At 38.0% G+C, this 20,114-nt stretch overlaps 2 protein-coding genes and 1 non-coding gene across 3 annotated transcripts; 2 read left to right on the plus strand and 1 right to left on the minus strand.

Annotated features, from left to right (window-relative positions):
- The first annotated feature begins 377 nt into the window (after nucleotides 1–377).
- On the plus strand, nucleotides 378–1,664 carry LOC106403164 (peroxidase 17). The gene is made up of 3 exons (XM_013844006.3): nucleotides 378–659; nucleotides 733–924; nucleotides 1,005–1,664. The coding sequence occupies exons 1-3, from the start codon at nucleotides 456–458 to the stop codon at nucleotides 1,596–1,598; spliced, it is 990 nt and encodes a 329-aa protein (XP_013699460.1). The 5' UTR covers nucleotides 378–455; the 3' UTR covers nucleotides 1,599–1,664.
- Nucleotides 1,665–11,674: 10,010 nt separating this feature from the next.
- On the minus strand, nucleotides 11,675–12,517 carry LOC125586129. Its single transcript, XM_048755947.1, has 2 exons — nucleotides 12,086–12,517; nucleotides 11,675–11,935 (listed from the first exon to the last, which is right to left on the minus strand). The coding sequence occupies exons 1-2, from the start codon at nucleotides 12,515–12,517 to the stop codon at nucleotides 11,675–11,677; spliced, it is 693 nt and encodes a 230-aa protein (XP_048611904.1).
- Nucleotides 12,518–13,478: 961 nt separating this feature from the next.
- Nucleotides 13,479–13,585, plus strand: LOC125586579. The gene has a single exon (XR_007323116.1). It is a non-coding gene; the product is annotated as a small nucleolar RNA R71 (small nucleolar RNA).
- Nucleotides 13,586–20,114: the final 6,529 nt, after the last annotated feature.

Consider the following 20,114-nt stretch of genomic DNA (forward strand, 5'->3'; position numbering starts at 1 on the left):
ATCATGTTATTTATATTTTTATATTTGAATTTTTTTGATACAATACATGATGTAAAGTAAAACACCAATTTTAAAAATACAAAAGACCTAAAAATCAATTTCTGTAATATATGAAAATAATATACAATAATAATTCCCATAATGACTATTACCTACCATACATTGTGACTAAGTAATATTAGTTACCAGCCAACCATTGTGACCAAATACTAGTATACGTTATGAATGATTTCATTAAAATTAGATAGAAAAAAATGATGTTTTGGAAGCTCACCACCACACTTGCACAAAACCCATTTATAGAAAAGCATCCAGAAATTAGAAATCATCCTCGAAAACCACCACAAACTCTTTTATATAAACCAACAAAGTCTCTTCTTTCTTCCATCACTGAAAACCAAACACAGAGAAAAAAAAAGAGATTTTAAAATTAAAAGAAAAAAGAAAAAAGAAGTATGTCCCTTTTCAATCCCCATCTCATCCTCCACCTACTTCTCTTGACAGTGGTCACCGGAGAAATTCTGCGACCAAGATTCTACAGCGAAACATGCCCTGAAGCTGAATCCATAGTAAGAAGAGAAATGAAGAAAGCCATGTTTAAGGAAGCAAGAAGCGTCGCTTCCGTTATGCGTCTCCAGTTTCACGACTGTTTCGTCAATGTAAACCACAATGAATCTTTCTCTCTCTTTTTGATTTTTTTCTGATTTTTTTTTTGTGTATGTGACTCTCTAGGGATGTGACGCGTCTGTGTTGCTTGACGACACACCGAACATGCTTGGTGAAAAACTATCACTTTCCAACATCAATTCACTTAGATCATTCGAAGTTGTTGACTACATTAAAGAAGCTCTAGAGAAAGCTTGTCCAGCTACTGTTTCTTGTGCTGACATCGTTATCATGGCTTCTCGTGACGCCGTTGCTCTTGTAAAAATCTCTCACTCATCAAATTTCCCGGTTTAGTGATTTTTTCGGTTATGTAATTTTGGTTCTTGTGGAAAAACCAGACAGGAGGACCGGACTGGGAAGTGAAGCTAGGGAGGAAAGACAGTTTAACAGCGAGTCAAAAAGATTCAGACGATATAATGCCGAGTCCACGAGCAAACGCAACGTTCTTGATTGATCTCTTCAAAAGATTTGATCTTTCTGTCAGAGACATGGTGGCTTTATCTGGGTCACACTCGATTGGTCAAGGTCGGTGTTTTTCTATCATGTTTAGGCTTTACAACCAATCCGGTTCTGGTAAACCGGATCCAGTTATCGAACCGGTTTACAAGAAGAAGCTTAACAAGCTTTGTCCTTTGGGTGGAGACGAGAACGTGACCGGAGATCTAGACGCAACACCATATGTTTTTGATAATCAGTACTTCAAAGACTTGGTCTCAGGGAGAGGGTTTCTTAACTCTGACCAGACTCTTTACACGAGTAGAGAGACGAGGGAGTATGTGAAAAGGTTTAGTGAGGATCAAGGTGAGTTCTTCAGGGCTTTTGCAGAAGGGATGGTGAAGCTGGGTGATTTGCAATCCGGGAGACCTGGTGAGGTTAGGTCTAACTGTAGGGTTGTTAATAGAAGGCATAATGATGTATTGCCTGTCTCTTGAAATTAGTAGAGAGACAGAAAGAGAGATGTTATTACTTTCTAAAGATGCAAGACTTTTAAATACTTACATGCCATGATTCTTTGATCCTCCAAAGTGCTCACTGTTTAAGCTGCAGTTGCAACTTTAGATCAATAAAAGTGAAGATGAAATAAGAGACTGTATTAGAGATTATGCTAAAAATATAAGAGTATCTTCTGGTATGGAAGGAACTGTAATGAGTTTGATTGGCAAGTGGTACAGAGTCTTTTCACACTTTTTTTTCTTCTCTATACAGATTTATAAAGAATTAATTTGTTTTTTACTGTAAAATAAACAAAATTTATAGATCACTTATATTTTAGGTTTATAAGATTATACTAACTATTAAAATTTTCAAACCTACCTTCAAAATTCTATAACATTAAAATCTACAATTACAACAAAATAATATATATCCTTAATTCGACAACAACAAATTAAAATTTACAATTTCTACTAACCTTGCACAATCTTTAATGGATAATTTTCAATTTAGAGTTTCTTACAAAAAAAGAAAAAAACAAAACAAAAAACAAAAAAATAAAGGGTACTTAAAATACCCGTCAAAAAGTACCCAAAATAAAGAATATAGAAACAAGCATATGTTTTGGTTTACAGAGGGTTGACTAAGATAATTTCCAATGTATATTTCTATATTTTTCTTTATGTCGGTTGAACCTGTAATTTTTCTTTTAATTTTTTGCAAAACTTAATTTTTTTGAAAAAGAATAATTTTATTCTTTTAATATTTTTTTAAAAAAATATAATTTTTTTTAAAATAATATATTTTTAGGTATAAATATAATTTTGTGATATTATTAGTTAAAATAAATTAATTGTATCAAACAATTTTTAAAAATTTTATATTTTCGAAATGCAAATACTCTACCAAAAACTTTGTATGAAAGGAAAGCATTTGCATCATCTAAATGCTAATCTAAATACTATAAAAAAATGGTTGATTCGATAATAAAGATCATAATACTTGTGATAATACTCTGCTAATCAAGTCTTTAGAGCTTTATGTATATCCAAATTATCGCTGAAGCAAGTATTAAACGACTATCTAAACCATTGTTTTTCAACCGAATAAAAATGTAGATTTCAAATTACATTTTTAAGGTTTGATTTTGTTTCCTCCCGGGAAATCTCTTACATAAGCCACTGTCATATTCTACTATGACATAAATTCTAGTTGTCTTTTGAATAAGGCATGTGACTGATTACTGAAACTTGAGGAGCCTAAGTCAATGATGAATGTGTTGTTTAAACCAATAGAATTTCTGGTAAGCACTACTTTACATTTCACACTATCAAAATAGCAAAATTTATGATTCGAAGAGTGACTTAGTGTGTTCTAATTTGACATGCGAGTTATTACAGTTGTTGACTTTGAACTATCAAAATTTTCTTATGAGACTTGTCCAAGTTAGGGATTAAAAACAGATGTAAAAACTAAAGTCAGAGAGAAAACAAATACTATTATAAAAGGTCTTTTAATTATTATTTTTTAAAAACTATTGCTCCAATTAGGACATGATAACAAGAACTAAAAACTAAGCCAATGGAGTGATAAAGCTCATCCAAATTTCATCATCATCAACATCTAAAAGACACTTGTAATCTAGTTTGTCAAGCTTGAGTAATAGAATACCCCCAAAAAAGGTATCTTGTTGTAGTTGTGCTTCAGATGGTGTTGGTGTTCTTGTGGGTTTACGCATCTGTTCTGGTGGCCTTATAGATGTTGCAGCAGCATATATGTTTTCTTCATCATACTATTAATCTTATCATCCTCTATGTGGTCTATGGAGACGTAAACTCTATTGTCATTAATCTCAAAGGCTTCATGGTTACCTTGGATTTCAACAGACTGAAGACTGTCCCTTTCAAGATTGGAGTAGAAAACATAAAACGGTTTAGATGTAGAGTCCCCCGACAAAACAATCTCACCAGCAGCGATCGCTCGAACAATGAAAATACTGAAGATTTATCCTCCGGAAAAGTGTAAATATTCCAACCATTCTTGTTTCTCGATATCCTCTAAAACACACATACACAACTCAATTGTACATCTTCCACCAGTGGAAGCATACCGCCTATGGATCCCACACAATATACCTATATAGTTTATCAATTTAAAAACAATCCAACCATCAAAGCATCTTGCACTGATTAGCTTGAATCTCTCAGACCTAATATCAAAGCTAACTATCCTCAGATTCAAACCTAAGTAATACAAAACCCCATAGATGCATATCCCTCGAGACTTAGGTTCATGGCCAAAGGAGCGTATATAAGACTGAGATCAACTGGGATGTAATATGTAAAGTTTCTTTTCTATTCATGATTGTATGAATTTGGGAAGGAGTATATATATACTCTATACGTTGAATTATTATATATGAGGAGAATACGTTGCTAGCTAAGGCTGTTGAATTCTCAAAGGTGTCTAATAATGAAGAGCTGTCCTAATTCTATTTATAAGCTTACGAACGCGATTCATAATCCTAAAAAAGAATAAAAAAGTAAAACTAAAAGCAAATCTCATGTAAATAAGGAAAACACTGATCAGAAATCATAATCCTAAAAGGAGATTTTTATAGCGAAACAAACTGATTTAGATTTCGTTTCCATTGGACCCACATGTTTTCACAGCGAGAAGCTTGTTATATAAGACAACTTTATATTTTGCTCTGAATTATTTAGTTTTGCTTACTGCTAAACACAAAAGAGAAGAGAATTGAAACATACTGTTTCCCACAAAGACGGTTAAGCTAATAACATTGGAATCTGCAGTACTAAGGACCAGTGTTCTAAACTACAGTTGGTATGGCCGTATATACACCATACGCTATTCAGTAGTGCACTATACTGGTTTTTACTATATGGTAGAATAATACGGTGATGGTTTGGACGAACGAAAATACATTGTTTAATTATACAGTGTTATATGGTGTTTATAAGGCGTTTATATACTCACAGTTTCTAAGCTATATTTTTAAAGAAATTTTAGTAAACAATTATAATATACTCCTTTGATTCTTTTGATTTCATTTGACTTCATTCAAATCAGTTTATGTTTTAATTATAATCTATTTAGTTATGTTTGCTATATATTTTAGGGCAATTTTCCAAAATAGCACTTCTGAAGTTTCTGTCTCAAAAATAGTTTTAAAAGAAGAAAATCACATATATGACATTCATTAAAGGGTAGTAGGCCTGGGCGTTCGGGTCATCGGATCGGGTTCGGGCGGTTCTTTTCGGGTCCGGATCTTTCGGGTCCTAAATATTTAGACCCAGTAGGTATTTAGAAATTTTCAGTTCGGCTTCGGATCGGTTCTTCTCAGGTCCGGGTCGGTTCGGGTCTATAATTAAAATATCCATAAAATATCCGTAATTTTCCGGGTTCATATCGGGTCTGGATCGGGTTCGGGCATTTAGGATCTGAAAAGAACATGACATACCCAATTCCATCAAATTTAGTTGATATTTGTCATATATATCTACAATTTTACAAAATAACTTAAATGAAACTATAATACTTAAAATAAAACATTTTTAAACTCTAAATTTTACATTTTAAAGCTTTATATTACTTAAAAAATGTTAAAAAATAATAACAAATGTTGCTAACAAAATATATTTCAACTGAATCATAAAATAATATATATAAAATTGAACACAAAAACATCATAGTTTTAGATATACATGTTTTTAAGTTGGGTACAAATCGATTCTTATCGGGTCGGGTCTATTCAGGTCGGTTCTTTTCGGGTCCGGGTCTATTCGGGTCGGTTCCTTTCGGTTCCGGTTCTTTCGGATAAAAAAAATTTAGACCCAAAAGGTACTTGTAAATTTTCGGTTCGGTTCCGGGTCGGGTATTTTTGGGTCGGTTCTGGTTCGGGTCTTCGGGTCCAGGTTAAAATACCCAGGCCTAAAGGGTAGAATGTCACTACTACCCTTGTGTTATAATGAATAATAAAAAAAATAAAAAAAGAAATCGATTTATGTCTCTTCATTTCTCGCGATACTCTCCTCACCGCGCCTCCATCGTCTCCGGCGATCCTCTTCAAACCCTCACCGCGCCTCCATCATCTCCGGCGAATTGGACTCTCTTCATCTCCGACGACGCAGACGAAGATCCGGCGAATAGGAATCTTGTTCCTCCTCTCTCGACACCGAGGTCTCCATTGAGAAGCCGCCGGAGAAAAATCGCACAGAACCACCACCGTCACACTATTTACTCTCAAAATCGGACACAAATCACGATGTAAGTTTCTGAAATTAGAGTTTTCTCTTTAAAATTTGGGGATTTTGAAATTAGGGTTTTTGATTTTGATTTCTACTTTACATATTCATTTATGTTGTTTGTTCAACTCTATTGAATGTTGAATTTGATTTGTTTAGCTTAGCTTTCCTAATCGAAAAGTTGAATTTGATTTGTTTGGTACTCTTTCCTATTAACACGAGAAGCTTGCGTTTGTTTTCCAGCGAAGCAAATATCATTGGAAGTTGTTGGAGATCAAAGCAAAGGCTTTTGAATTGTGTGAAAACAAAGTTGTTGGAGCTCAAATATTTTCTGACATAAACCATCTCTTTGAGGTATGTTGCAGATTCAAGCTTCTTTGTGAGTGATCTCGTTGTCTACTGCTTCTTGCTTGTGTATAGGCTTGATGAAATCCGAGAGTTCCCGAGTGTGTGTTTTTAGTTCGTGTTGCTTTTGAATTTGGGTCTGAGGTATTGATAGAGTTGCATTGATAATGGATAGGATTGTGAAAGTATGTGTGTGTTTCTTTTTCTCACTTCAAGAAGGGTTTGTATTGTTTCAGGAAAGCCTTCGAGAAAAGTTTGAAATTTTTTTCCCCCTTGTTTACGCAGGATAGAAACAAGATGGGAGATTCAGTACCACTCACACTAGCTCTGTCTGCGCTGAAGTACCCTATTGGTTCAGAGCCAAAGGAAAAAAAGGTGTCAATAAACCAACATTCAACCTCGATGTATATCTCCATTGTTGAGAGTATTCTAACAGCAGATGAGATTGAGAGAGTACGAGGGTTTTTGGGACCTGTAATGAGGCTCAATGGGAGAAGTGAAATGAAATTATCAGGAAAGACTGTCTACGGTATTTTCACAAGAAGCATCGTTACTGTCAAAAAGAATGAAGCCTTGGTTCCATTTCACTGCTCAGCCAATTTGATTCTCTATAAGAGAATTTCATATGGTGAGCGGTTTGAAATGTAATGGTGATGTAGAAGGACCACGAGGGGAATTTGAGTGGGACTTGCTAAAGGGGCGTACTCATAAGTTAAGCGACGTGTTGAGCCAGCTCAAAAAGACAAGAGTAGATGCTTCTGATGAGAGAGTCTGCCTCGCAATGCTCCTCCTGGCTGAGAGCATATTGCTGCAGAAGAACAACAAAGGGACTTTTCCTTTGGAGTATGTCAACAAAGCAAAGGATATGATGTATCCATGGGGAAGAGACGCTTACCTGGTGCTCCTGAGGTCAATTCAAAAAGCTGTCGCAAACCACCTGGAGGATACTTCAAAATTCGAGTTGCAGGGTTATCCTCTAGTATTCCATCTTTGGATACTAGAGTCCATTCCCTTGCTACGAGATAAGTTCAGTAATTGGGCACCGACTTTTGATGTTCCTGGACCGATTTACATGTGTGAGAAATACACTGAGCTAGAAAATCCATCACTTGAACGGGTTTTACAGATTGAAGCTAATAAAAAGGTAAGCTTTTACAATGACCTTGTTTTGATACGTTTCTGTGTTTATTTCGCTTCTTCTTTTTAAAAACTTATTCTCATTGGTTTCTCTTTTTTTTGTGCTTTCAGCTAAAGGTCACATGCATCCTACCTCCTATTCCTCATGATACAAAAGATGATGTCTCCAGGGAAGACGAACATAGTGACGAGCTGGAATCCGTGAAAGATATATCCAAGAAAGGGTACAAGTTTAAAGCCGATGATTGGAAAAATAGGTCTGTAGACACATTGGATGTTCTTATTCATATGACGGAAAATGTGGAGACTAGCCAAGCTTCTGCTTCGATTGAGGAGGACTCAGTAAATACCAAACTGAACAAGATCATCGAGGTAATGATGGAGAATGTCAAGAGCATGAAGGATCGAATGTCCTTACTGGAAGCAGAGAACATGGAGCTTAGAGCCCGTGTGTCAGAGTTGGAAGGAAACCAGAATGTTACTCCACACACTCAGACTCCAGTTTTTCCCACTAATGTGACACAACAGGTAAATTCTCAAAAAATCTTGTTTTACATTTGGACTTTTCAAGTAAATTTTTGGAAAATCTTGTACTGTTCTTGAATGCCCCCTAATTTTTAACACACAGCGATCAAGTGAGACACCTTTATCTCCAATCTCTCAATAGCCTGAGACTCAAGAATTCTCTCATAATTTACTACGAGAGGTATATGCTCAAGATATTGTTTTACATTTTTGAGTTTTGAAGTAATGTTTGGAAGCTTTTGAACACACTTGGGATGACTTTTCCTGATTTTTTGCAGACTGGGAGAGAGCCATTGAATGAGACCCCTTCCCTTCAGACTCAAGAATTCTCTCCTAATTTGCCACGAGAGGTATATGCTCAAGATATTGTTTTACATTTTGAGTTTTGAAGTAATGTTTGGAAGCTTTTGAACACACTTGGGATGATTTTTCCTGATTTTTTGTAGACTGGGAGAGAGCCATTGAATGAGACCCCTTCCCTTCATACTCAAGAATTCTCTCCTAATTTGCCACGAGAGGTATATGCTCAAGATATTGTTTTATATTTTGATTTTTGAAGTAATGTTTAGAAGCTTTTGTGTACACTTGGGATGACATTTCCTGATTTTTTGCAGACTGGGAGAGAGCCATTTAATGAGACCCCTTCCCTTCAGACTCAAGAATTCTCTCCTAATTTGCCACGAGAGTGATGTTAGGAGTTTTCAAGCTCCTAAGACAAATGTTGTAGTATAGTGATTGTCGAACCAGTTCTGAGGGATATCAAAGCACTGAGAATGCAAGTACTCACTTAATCTAAGTGCAATCAATGATTTAAATGGGTTTTAAGCTATGACTAAAACTAGAAAGCAATAACAGAATGATACTTTCTTGACTAAGGGAAAAGAGAACTCATGGGCATGAGGATTAGACCTTGGGTGATCAAGTATCGAACTAAGGATGGCAAATGATCTATCAAACTATCAACCTTAAGCCTAGACACAATTCTAAGCAAGCTCTATGTCTAGATGAATGCTCATTTGCTAACACATCTCAAACATCAAATGTCTTTGGTTGAATAATATGAAAGCAATCATTACTAACAAGTCTATTAGCTATCTTAGCATCTTTAACAACAAATGTCTTTGGCAAAGTATACTAAAAGCCTAGGAGAGTTGTCTCAGGCATTTCATCAAACACTTTTCGGGTGGGAAATGCCTATTGATCAACTTTTGAGTGGCCAACTCAGAAGATGCATTATGAATACTCTACTAGCAAGGAACAAGAAAGATTTACACTAAAACATCCTAGAACTAACCTAATCACCCTTGATCTCCCTAACCCATGAATTCAAAAGGTGATTACTCACTAATCTCCATGATTCCTCTTAAACCCATATTGGATTTCAGATTAATCATGTAAAGAAATAGATAAGAAATCAACAAGAACACAAGAACATAACAATCAAAATCCAAGAGATGAACTTCTCAAGAGAGTTTTTGTGTATTTCTCAATAGATCCAAGATAATCTCCTCCTGGTGGCTTACAGAGTATAAAAACATAGGTTTAGAAAATAAAAACGTGCATAATGAAATGACCAAAAGGCCCTTAAGTAAAATAGAAATCGACCCAACAATAGACGCGGAGCGACCTCGGCATGTCGCTCCGAGAGGTCGCTCTGGCCTTCGGGAGCGACCTCAGTGGATCGCTCTGAGAGGTCGCTCCGGGCTTCGCTTCGTGTCGTCTCACCATAGAGACGCGAGCGACCTCGGGGTGTCGCTTTGGGAGGTCGCTCCGAGAGGGGTGTGAGATGCGAGCGACCTCGGTGCGTCGCTCTGGGCAAGTCGCTCCAGGGCCGATGGTTGCGAGCGACTTTGGTGCGTCGCTCCAACGGGTCGCTCTGGATCGGGAGCGACCTTGGTAGGTCGCTCTGAGAGGTCGCTCCAGGGTCATCTAAGATTGTTCGGAGTAACGAGAACGCGAGCGACTTCATGGCGTCGCTTTAGGAAGGTCCCTCTGAGAGGTGGGACACAGCGACTTCGTGATGTCGCTCCAGGAGGTCGCTCCCATGCTCTGCTCGTTTAATGATCACCTATTTCACCTCATTTGAGCTCCAAATGTCCCCAAGAACTCCATGTGGCACTCCAGTACCTAATAGAGACTCATGTATGCAAAATGCAACCTAAACATGTCTAAATCCTAATCTCTTTGATGAAAATGTTTATGAATGAATGGATAAAACAATGCAAATATGCAAGATATCAACTCCCCCAAACTTGTTCTTTTACTTGTCCACAAGTGAAATTTCTAGAACTCATAGGGAGAGAGGTTTGAAGATGGGAGCTCTTAGCCAAAAGAAACACAACTAGCACTCAATTCAACATCTAATCCAACATGAGCACACTCTCTTATTACACTCTAGCTTCTCTAGGCCTATCTCAACTCCTTTTTGCCCTTATACTCATCATCAAGCATCCACACATTCAAATCAACCAACTCTCACATTCATTAAGCATAAGACATCAAGTGAATTCTTGCAAATGGTCAGTTGGTCCAAGTCATTTGGTTGGGTAAGGGAAGACTTTTAGTCAAGTGAGTCAAGAGGTTCAAAATATATGATCTTTAGGGTGGTTTACTCTCAAAAACAAGTAGCCTTGACATTGCACATAATATATCTAATTAAGGGACCAACTCATGCATACAATGCTCAATCTCCATTGTTCTACCATTTTCCCAAACATATAATTACACAATCATTCCCAAATGTCAAACCCAACTCACAACTCTCACCAAAAGATCCGAAGAACTTTAACTCATTCTCTTTGAAATCTACAAGGGATTTTCCACAACCTCAAAACATTACTTAGCTCCTAACAACTTTGCTAGCCCCCTTTTTCTTTCTTTTTCTTTTCTTTTTATATTTTATTTCTCTTCTTTTTTTTTTTTTTTTTTTTTTTTTTTAGATGGGGGCCAAGACTTTTCATAACTTGAGCTAGAGGTTTTTTTTTTTTTTTACTTATTCCAATAAGACAATTCACTTAAACACAAAGAGTCATTTCTTTTCCTTTTTCATTGCTCCCTAATCATAATCACAACTCTCACTCCCCACCTATAGCTAGACAATAGAGTGCCCAATCTAGCAAGAATGAAGATCAAGCATTGTCGTTCCCGATACTCTCAACATTATGCACATGTAAGACTTTCCGAAGAAGGCCTCACTCATCAAACAATGAAAGCTTAAAAGGAGGGAAAGGTTTTGGGAGTGGTCTACCACTAGAGTTTGTCAAAATAAGATTGACATAAAGGATGTGACAACTCAGGTGTGTATAGCCATGGCTCAGTACACAAGGGACCATGAGCAAGAAGCATTAAGTTCATTCAGTTCAAATAGGGTTTGTAGTTGGCTTCAAAGACTGAGTTTCAGCAATCAACAAGTTTCAGGAAGAGTTTTCAAGGCTCGAAACATACAAGTATTTTTGAGAGGTGCAAAAGCTACTCAGGTGCAACGTAGTGTTCTTTACAAGGCGTTTAAAATCATTTCTCCCAATGCAAGTGAATGCAACCTATATGATCTAGACTCTCCTAAAAATGCAAGTGATGCAATCTATATGATTTGTTTTTTTTTTTTTTTTTTTTTTTAATATGCAAATAGGTATGCAATGCATGACTCAATGAACAACATCAAAGCAAACATGATCAAATACTTGGTACCTCCCCCAAACTTAAATGACACAGTCTCTGTGTTGTCAAGTAGAGAGAGATACCCAAAAGAGAAAGCTAATATGCAAAAATGAAATGGTATATACAAGGGAAAGTAGAGAAGTACCTCAAGTGGAAAGTTGAGAAGGAGGATCCTTCTCAATGTAGGGGTCTCCACAAGTGATGGTTCCATAATACTCAACATCCAGTGGAGACTGAATTGGGTAAGAGACAGCTTTGTTGACATTGAGGAGTGTGACCTTCTTGTTGGCGAAATCGATGCAAGCACCCACAGTAGTAAGGAATGGTGTGCCCAGGATCAATGGAACTCTCTTCTCAGTTGCCATCTTCAAGACAGTGAGGTCTATAGGGATGGTGCAAGATCCAATCTTCAAAGGGAAATCCTTGATGAGACCAATAGGGGTAGTAGAAGAAGAATCCCCAAACGTGAGAGAGGAAGTATCTGACTCCATGTGTTCAATCTCAAGACTCTTCACCATCTCCATTGAGATCACATTCACACTTGCACCGGAATCAACAAGAGCATCATCAAAGGTGAGCTTACCAAGGGAGCAGGACAAGGTGAACTTCCCTTGGGATTCTAGTTTAGGGAGAGACTTTGGTGTGATGGCTGGATCAAGTTTCAAAGTTGAAATGTTGAGGAGCTCTGCTACTTCTGCTTGGTGGTCTACAATGTCCTTGATGAGCATCATTTGGACATGAGCCTCACGCATACCCGAGATCTCTGGAAGCTTAACTCCAATATCACTTAAGTCTTTTCTGAACTTGGAAATTACCTTCTTTTGAGCTTTGGTGAGGACCCTTTGTGGAAATGGGAGCTTGTCATATGGTGACTGCTCAACCTCAGTGGTGTCCTCCAGCTTGACTTCTTTCAGCTTCCGGTTAGCTCTCTTCGCAACTGGTTTCTCAGCCATGGGTGTATCTACCTTCAAAATCTTTACTTCAACCATTTTGTCAGCTTCCTTCACAATCTTTGCTTCAGCTGTTGCTACAATCAGATGCTGAACCTGTTCAATCTCAGTTCCAAACACCAATCTTTCAATTTCATCTACCTCTTTCTTGTGGTTACTTAATTCAATCCCTGAAGAAGTGGTAGAGAGGATAACATTGCAATACTCCTTGGGTTTTTGCTCAGATTTTCCAGGTAGAGACCCTTGCTGGCGATTCTGGTGAGTGGTCATGGAAGCAAACTGGTTTTCCAAAGCCATGAACTTGTTGTTGAGCTCATTGTAACTTCCATCAATCTTGGAGTGAAGGTTCTTCAACTCATATCCAACCTGCTTTTCACTTCTAGTCTGAGACTCCAAGATCTGTTTCAGTAGAACATCAGTGCTGCTTTCCTGAGGAGTAGAGGTAGAAGGATTAGCTTGTTGTTGAGAAGACTGGTTCCCTTTGTTGGAGAAACCAGGAGGAGGGTTTTGCTGAGGCTGATAGTTGCCTTGCTGGTTGTTCCTTGGCGGATAACCACTATGTTGGTTGTTAGGATATGATTTTTGTTGGTAGTTGTTGTACTGAAAGTTGGGCTCTTTCTTGTACCAGCTATCATTGTTGTTGATGAAACACAACTCTTCTTGCCCTTCCAAACCCTCAATCTCATGGACAACAGGTGGTGTCTCTTGGCTTGGGTTACCAACAAAGTGCAGCTGCTCTTGTGTGGCTTTATCAGCAAGGAGGATGTCTATCTTATCCTGGAGAGCTTTGATCTCTTTCCTCGTCTGCTTATCATCACCCCTACTGCCCCTGTCGTGGTCTCCACTGTATACTGCATCACTCTTTACCATGTTGTCAACCAGCTCTTCTGCATCATCTTCAGTTCTTCCCAAGAAGAACCCATTGCTAGCTGTATCCAGTCTGGCTCTGTACTTAGGAATAGCACCACGGTAGAATGTGCTCAGCAAGCTTTCTTTAGAGAAACCATGGTGAGGGCATTGAGCTTGGTAGCCCTTGAATCTCTCCCAGGCTTCACTGAATCCTTCCAAGCCCTTCTGTTGAAAGCCGGAGATCTCATTTCTCAGCTTAGCAGTTCTTGAGGATGAGAAGAATTTCTCCAAGAATGCTCTCTTGCACTCATCCCAAGTAGTGATAGAGTCGCTGGGTAGAGACTTCTCCCACTGACGTGCCTTATCCCCCAAAGAGAAAGGGAATAGCTTGAGCTTTAAAGCATCTTCGGACACACCATTGGTTTTTGACAACCCACAGTAGCTGTCGAACCTATCCAAGTGATCAAATGGGTCCTCTAGAGCCAAGCCATGATACTTGTTGTTCTCGATCACGTTGAGGAGTCCTGACTTGACCTCAAAGTTGTTGGCTGCCACAGCCGGTGCTCGGATTCCCAGTCTATAACCATGAATGTTGGGGCGGTCATAAGTACCAATGGTTCGAGCTACCCGCGGTTGGTGTTCTGCCCCTTGTTGTGGATCTGCCATATCAACGTCCAATTGTTGCTCTTCTTCTCTTCTAGCTCTAGCACACTCTCTCTCTAAAGTTCTGATGTCTGCTACTATTGGAACTAGGTTTGATGGACCCCTGCTCCTCAAGTTCATACACCTGAAAGTTAAAGGTAGGTGAAGAAGAAGAGTCAGTAACAAAACAAAATTTAAAATGACTTAGTCTCAAGCAAGTGACTAAATCTCAATGTTTAAATCTACTCAGAATTTGGCAACGGCGCCAATTTGATGTTAGGAGTTTTCAAGCTCCTAAGACAAATGTTGTAGTATAGTGATTGTCGAACCAGTTATGAGGGATATCAAAGCACTGAGAATGCAAGTACTCACTTAATCTAAGTGCAACCAATGATTTAAATGGGTTTTAAGCTATGACTAAAACTAGAAAGCAATAACAGAATGATACTTTCTTGACTAAGGGAAAAGAGAACTCATGGGCATAGGGATTAGACCTTGGGTGATCAAGTATCGAACTAAGGATGGCAAATGATCTATCAAACTATCAACCTTAAGCCTAGACACAATTCTAAGCAAGCTCTATGTCTAGATGAATGCTCATTTGCTAACACATCTCAAACATCAAATGTCTTTGGTTGAATAATATGAAAGCAATTATTACTAACAAGTCTATTAGCTATCTTAGCATCTTTAACAACAAATGTCTTTGGCAAAGTATACTAAAAGCCTAGGAGAGTTGTCTCAGGCATTTCATCAAACACTTTTCGGGTGGGAAATGACTATTGATCAACTTTTGAGTGGCCAACTCAGAAGATGCATTATGAATACTCTACTAGCAAGGAACAAGAAAGATTTACACTAAAACATCCTAGAACTAACCTAATCACCCTTGATCTCCCTAACCCATGAATTCAAAAGGTGATTACTCACTAATCTCCATGATTCCTCTTAAACCAATATTGGATTTCAGATTAATCATGTAAAGAAATAGATAAGAAATCAACAAGAACATAAGAACATAACAATCAAAATCCAAGAGATGAACTTCTCAAGAGAGTTTTTGTGTATTTCTCAATAGATCCAAGATAATCTCCTCCTGGTGGCTTACAGAGTATAAAAACATAGGTTTAGAAAATAAAAACGTGCATAATGAAATGACCAAAAGGCCCTTAAGTAAAATAGAAATCGACCCAACAATAGACGCAGAGCGGCCTCGGCATGTCGCTCCGAGAGGTCGCTCTGGCCTTCGGGAGCGACCTCAGTGGATCGCTCTGAGAGGTCGCTCCGGGCTTCGCTTCGTGTCGTCTCGCCATAGAGACGCGAGCGACCTCGGGGTGTCGCTTTGGGAGGTCGCTCCGAGAGGGGTGTGAGATGCGAGCGACCTCGGTGCGTCGCTCTGGGCAAGTCGCTCCAGGGCCGATGGTTGCGAGCAACTTTGGTGCGTCGCTCCAACGGGTCGCTCTGGATCGGGAGCGACCTTGGTAGGTCGCTCTGAGAGGTCGCTCCAGGGTCATCTAAGACTGTTCGGAGTAACGAGAACGCGAGCGACTTCATGGCGTCGCTTTAGGAAGGTCCCTCTGAGAGGTGGGACACAGCGACTTCGTGATGTCGCTCCAGGAGGTCGCTCCCATGCTCTGCTCGTTTAATGATCACCTATTTCACCTCCTTTGAGCTCCAAATGTCCCCAAGAACTCCATGTGGCACTCCAGTACCTAATAGAGACTCATGTATGCAAAATGCAACCTAAACATGTCTAAATCCTAATCTCTATGATGAAAATGTTTATGAATGAATGGATAAGACAATGCAAATATGCAAGATATCAGAGAGGTATATGCTCAAGATATTGTTTTACGCTTGGAGTATACAAGCAGCTTTGTAAGCTTTTGTATATATAAAGGCATTACTGATTTTCTTGCAGAATGACCCAAAGCGATCATATGAGACGCCATCCAATGCTAATGAATAAGAAAATCTTGGCGATGAAGTAAGATTTTTTTCTAAAATTATAGTTGATGGTATTTTGGTAGAGAAACTAATGAGAAAATGTTTTTCCCAGGATGCTACAGAGCCTGCGACTGTGATCATTGAGACTCAAGTTTTTACTCCAGTTCTGACGCAACAGGTACATGCTCAAAAAAAATCTTGGAGTTTTCAATTAATTTTTGGAAGCTTTTGTACTTGTTCATGATCCAAATCCTGTTTTTCTCTGCTTTGCAGGTGGGAACAGAGGCAACGAATGAGACACCTGTCTCTCCAATAGCTCAACAGAGTATTGAGACTCAAGTTTTTACTCCAGTTCTGACGCAACATGTACATGCTCAAAAAAATCTTGGACTTTTCAATTCAATTTTGGAAGCTTTTGTACTTGTTCATGATCTCATTCCTGATTTTTTCTCTTTGCAGGTGGGAACAGAGGCAATAAATGAGACATCTGTCTCTCCAATAGCTCCACAGAGTATTGAGACTCAAGTTTTTATTCCAATTCAGACGCATCAGGTACATAAAAAAATCTTGGACTTTTACATTAATTTTTGGAAGCTTTTGTACTTGTTCATGATCCCATTCCTGACTTTTTTTTTGTTTTGCAGATGGTAACAGAGGGAACGTATGACTCTACAGAGCCTTTGACTTAAATCATTTCAGCAACCAATAAAGAGCTTTTGACTGAAATAATTTCAGCAACCAATAAACAGGTAAGCATAAAAACTCTTTCATAGCTTCAACTTAAACTTTAAATCGTAGAAACTCATTCATAACTACCTCTTTTATTTTATTACAGGAGGATACACATGATGTGCATAACACACCTTCCTCTCCAATCTCTTCACTAATTTCACGAGATATTGAAGAAACACAGCATCTTCAGACAAGTTCATCTTCACCACTTTCTACTCTCTTTGAAAACGGGGCAGATGTTGAGATTGCAGCTAGCGATGACGCTACTTGTCGAATCTGGTATCCTGGAAATGTATTTGTTACAAATTTGTGTGATGGGGTAGAGATGGTGGCAGTAACATTGTTTGCGGACCAAAAGAGAGTTACTGTAACAGCAGACAAAATCCGCCATAAGCCACCCGCTGATGACAGAGAAAAGAAGTTTGAGATGATGGATAATGTTGAGGCATTTTACAGTAAAGGCTGGGGCAGTGGACAAGTCAGAATGATTCTGGGTAAGAACAAATTTTCTGTTTATCTGAATAGCTCGATGGAAACACTTGAATTCAAAGCTTCAGATTTGAGAATTCATAGAGAATGGCTAGATGGAGTGTGGAAGATGGCAGATGAGGTAATTTATATAGCTTACATAACTTGAACTACAATTCTCTATGCATATTTAGGATTGCCATCCTGATTTTTGTTGTACTTGCACAGACTGACACAACTCCATTGCATGAGACGACTTCTAGACAAGATGAAGCCAATCCAGATCAGACGCAGCAGGTACATTCTCAAAACATCTTGGACTTTTCAATTAATTTTTAGAAACCTTTGTACGTGTTCATGTTCCCATTCCTGACTTCAGGATACTAAGGAACCTATGAATGAGAACATTTCACAAAACATTTCTGACACACAACGCCTCCTTTCTCGAGCTCGCACAAAAATTTTAAGAGAGCAAAATAAGGTATTACTCATTGATGTTATACATATTTAGGATTGCCTTCCTAATTTTTCTTGTTTTACTATCAAAAATGACTTATATCCTTGAATAAAAATCATCACAGAACAAAGAAACCAGAGTTCAAACTCACTTTGATATCGGTGCTAATGTGGAGGTTGCATCAGAAGATGAAGACATATATGTGAAATGGTATCCAAGAATTTTGTTGAAGACATATATTCGAAATGGGGTTGAGATGTTGAAGGTTGAGTACTCAACATGGTTTCGGGACAAAGAGAAAAGGACAAAGAAACTTCTGGAAAGTGTGTCCATTGACAGTATCCGTCCTCAGTCACCACCTGGAGATACAAAAGGTTTTGAACTGATGGATAAGGTGGAGGCGTACCACAATGACGGCTGGTGCAGTGGAAAAGTTCATATAATTTTAACTGATGACATATACTCTGTCCGTTTCAACAGTTTTACTGAATTCATTAAGTTCAACCTTTCTGATTTGCGCATACATAAAGAATGGGTAGATGGTGTTTGGAAGATGGAAAAAGAGGTAAACCAAATGCCTAAGATCCACTTAGATTGAAGTTCACTTCAATATTCTGATATATCGGTTTTGTTTCTCAGATAGAAGTATAGCAGACTCAGAGTGTGAAGCCAAGACAAGACGATCATGCAAAAAATGTATGAAATATTTATACATCATATTAGGAAAGCTTTCATGAATAAAAGATAAAATGATCCTGAATTTTGGTATTTCTAAGATATTTTGTATTTGTTTTTAATTAAAAGGGAAGCCTGTTGTTGGTATGAAGAGGAAAGCAACTGCTCAGCTAGTAGATCGTGTAAAAGAGGTATATAAATATTTGTACTTCATATTAGGAAGGCTTTCAAGAATGAAGGTAAAATGATACTGAATTTTTGTCTTTCTAAGATACTTTGTATTTGTTTTTAATTAAAGGGGAAGCCTGTTGTTGGTATGAAGAGGAAAGCAACTGCTCAGCCAGTAGATCGTCTTGCTTTTCTTCAACGAGAAGAGAAGAGACCAATAGTACCTAGAAACCCTCCTACGCCTGTAACACCTGAGGCTATCCTTCCTATTGATCCATTTGTGACACCTGAATTTCCTCTGTTTTCAAGGCATGGATATTGGATGCAGCTAAGGTGCATACATTATGTGTAAGGAAATTCTGTCATTGTATAAAATATTCGTAATTTACTTTGACAGAGATTTGATTGATACTTTTAACTTTTGTCAAGTACATGCCTCTCTATATCAATGGAAACAAAATAGAGAAAGATTTCTTTGAATACCTTGACTATGCAGAAAATAATCTCAAAGAAAAGGTAATTAATTTAAAAATATGTTTCATATCCCACAACTATTCTTTGTGCATATGAATAGGAAGAGATTAGATTGAGCTATACTACATGTTCTTGTTATTGCAATTGTGGATTTTGTCCAAAACAAAAGTTGGTTTCGGTGGTTACAGAGCGTGATGTCATTCTTGTTTATTCGATTGTGTCTAAATTCCACTGTGTCTATGAAATCTTCTAACTACATTGTTACTTTGGCAGCACGTAGATGCTGCATTTGCAATGTTAAATCAAAAGAGAATTGAACAATCTTCTTGGTTCAGCGCGTAAGGTATCCCAAAAGCTTGCTTTGTACCAGTCCAGTTCTTAGAAACGGTTGGATACAGTTATGAAAATCTCCAGAAGCCAGATAAAAAAGGAATAAAGATCTTAAAGGGTTGGGTAGGCGAAGTTGTGAGAGGTTTAATACGTCTAAATAAGATGTGGATGTAAGATGTTGACATTGTCTATGGTGTCGTTCATGAAAGACTTGTGGATCACTTCATTGGGGTGGAGATACATCTGATGGAGAACACAATCACAATCTTTCATTGTGGCATTCACAAGGTTAAAGAAAACCCCCTAATCCAAAAACTGGCAGGTAAATGTTTGTGTCTGTTTAATGTCTTCTTTCTTAGGATTTTGCTCTGTTCTGATGTGTTAGGATTGTTGCTATGTTGTTTAAGCGCTCTGTTCTGGTTTCTCTATGTGAAAATAGAGTTATCATTGAAATGAGTAAGCATAGGATATCATTTGTCAAATTCAGGATGGCCTTCCAGAAACGAATATGAAAACTTTTTTTTTGTGTTCTGACAGTGTTGATTCCTGCCATAAAGTTGGAAATGATGAATGAAGAGATAAACTTCAACGATATCATCCCGTTTCAAGATAAGAAGGCAGAAGGGCTCCCGAAGACAAAACTTCCTTTCAATTGTGGTCTCATTGTTGTCAAGATGCTAGAATGCAGGTCATTAGGATTGAAGAAAATGTCCAATATAAATGATGATACTGCGATGGATTTACGAAGCAAGCTATGTTGTGAGATATTCGATCAGTTTATGGATACAGATTTCCAGGAAGGTTGCAGAAGGTGATCATTCAGTTTATGTTAGATGTTTGTGTATGTTTAATGTCTTCTTTCATAGGATTGTGCTCTGTTCTGATGTGTTATGA

The sequence above is a fragment of the Brassica napus genome, chromosome C4, assembly GCF_020379485.1.
Source record: "Brassica napus cultivar Da-Ae chromosome C4, Da-Ae, whole genome shotgun sequence".
In the NCBI taxonomy this organism is placed as follows: domain Eukaryota; kingdom Viridiplantae; phylum Streptophyta; class Magnoliopsida; order Brassicales; family Brassicaceae; genus Brassica; species Brassica napus.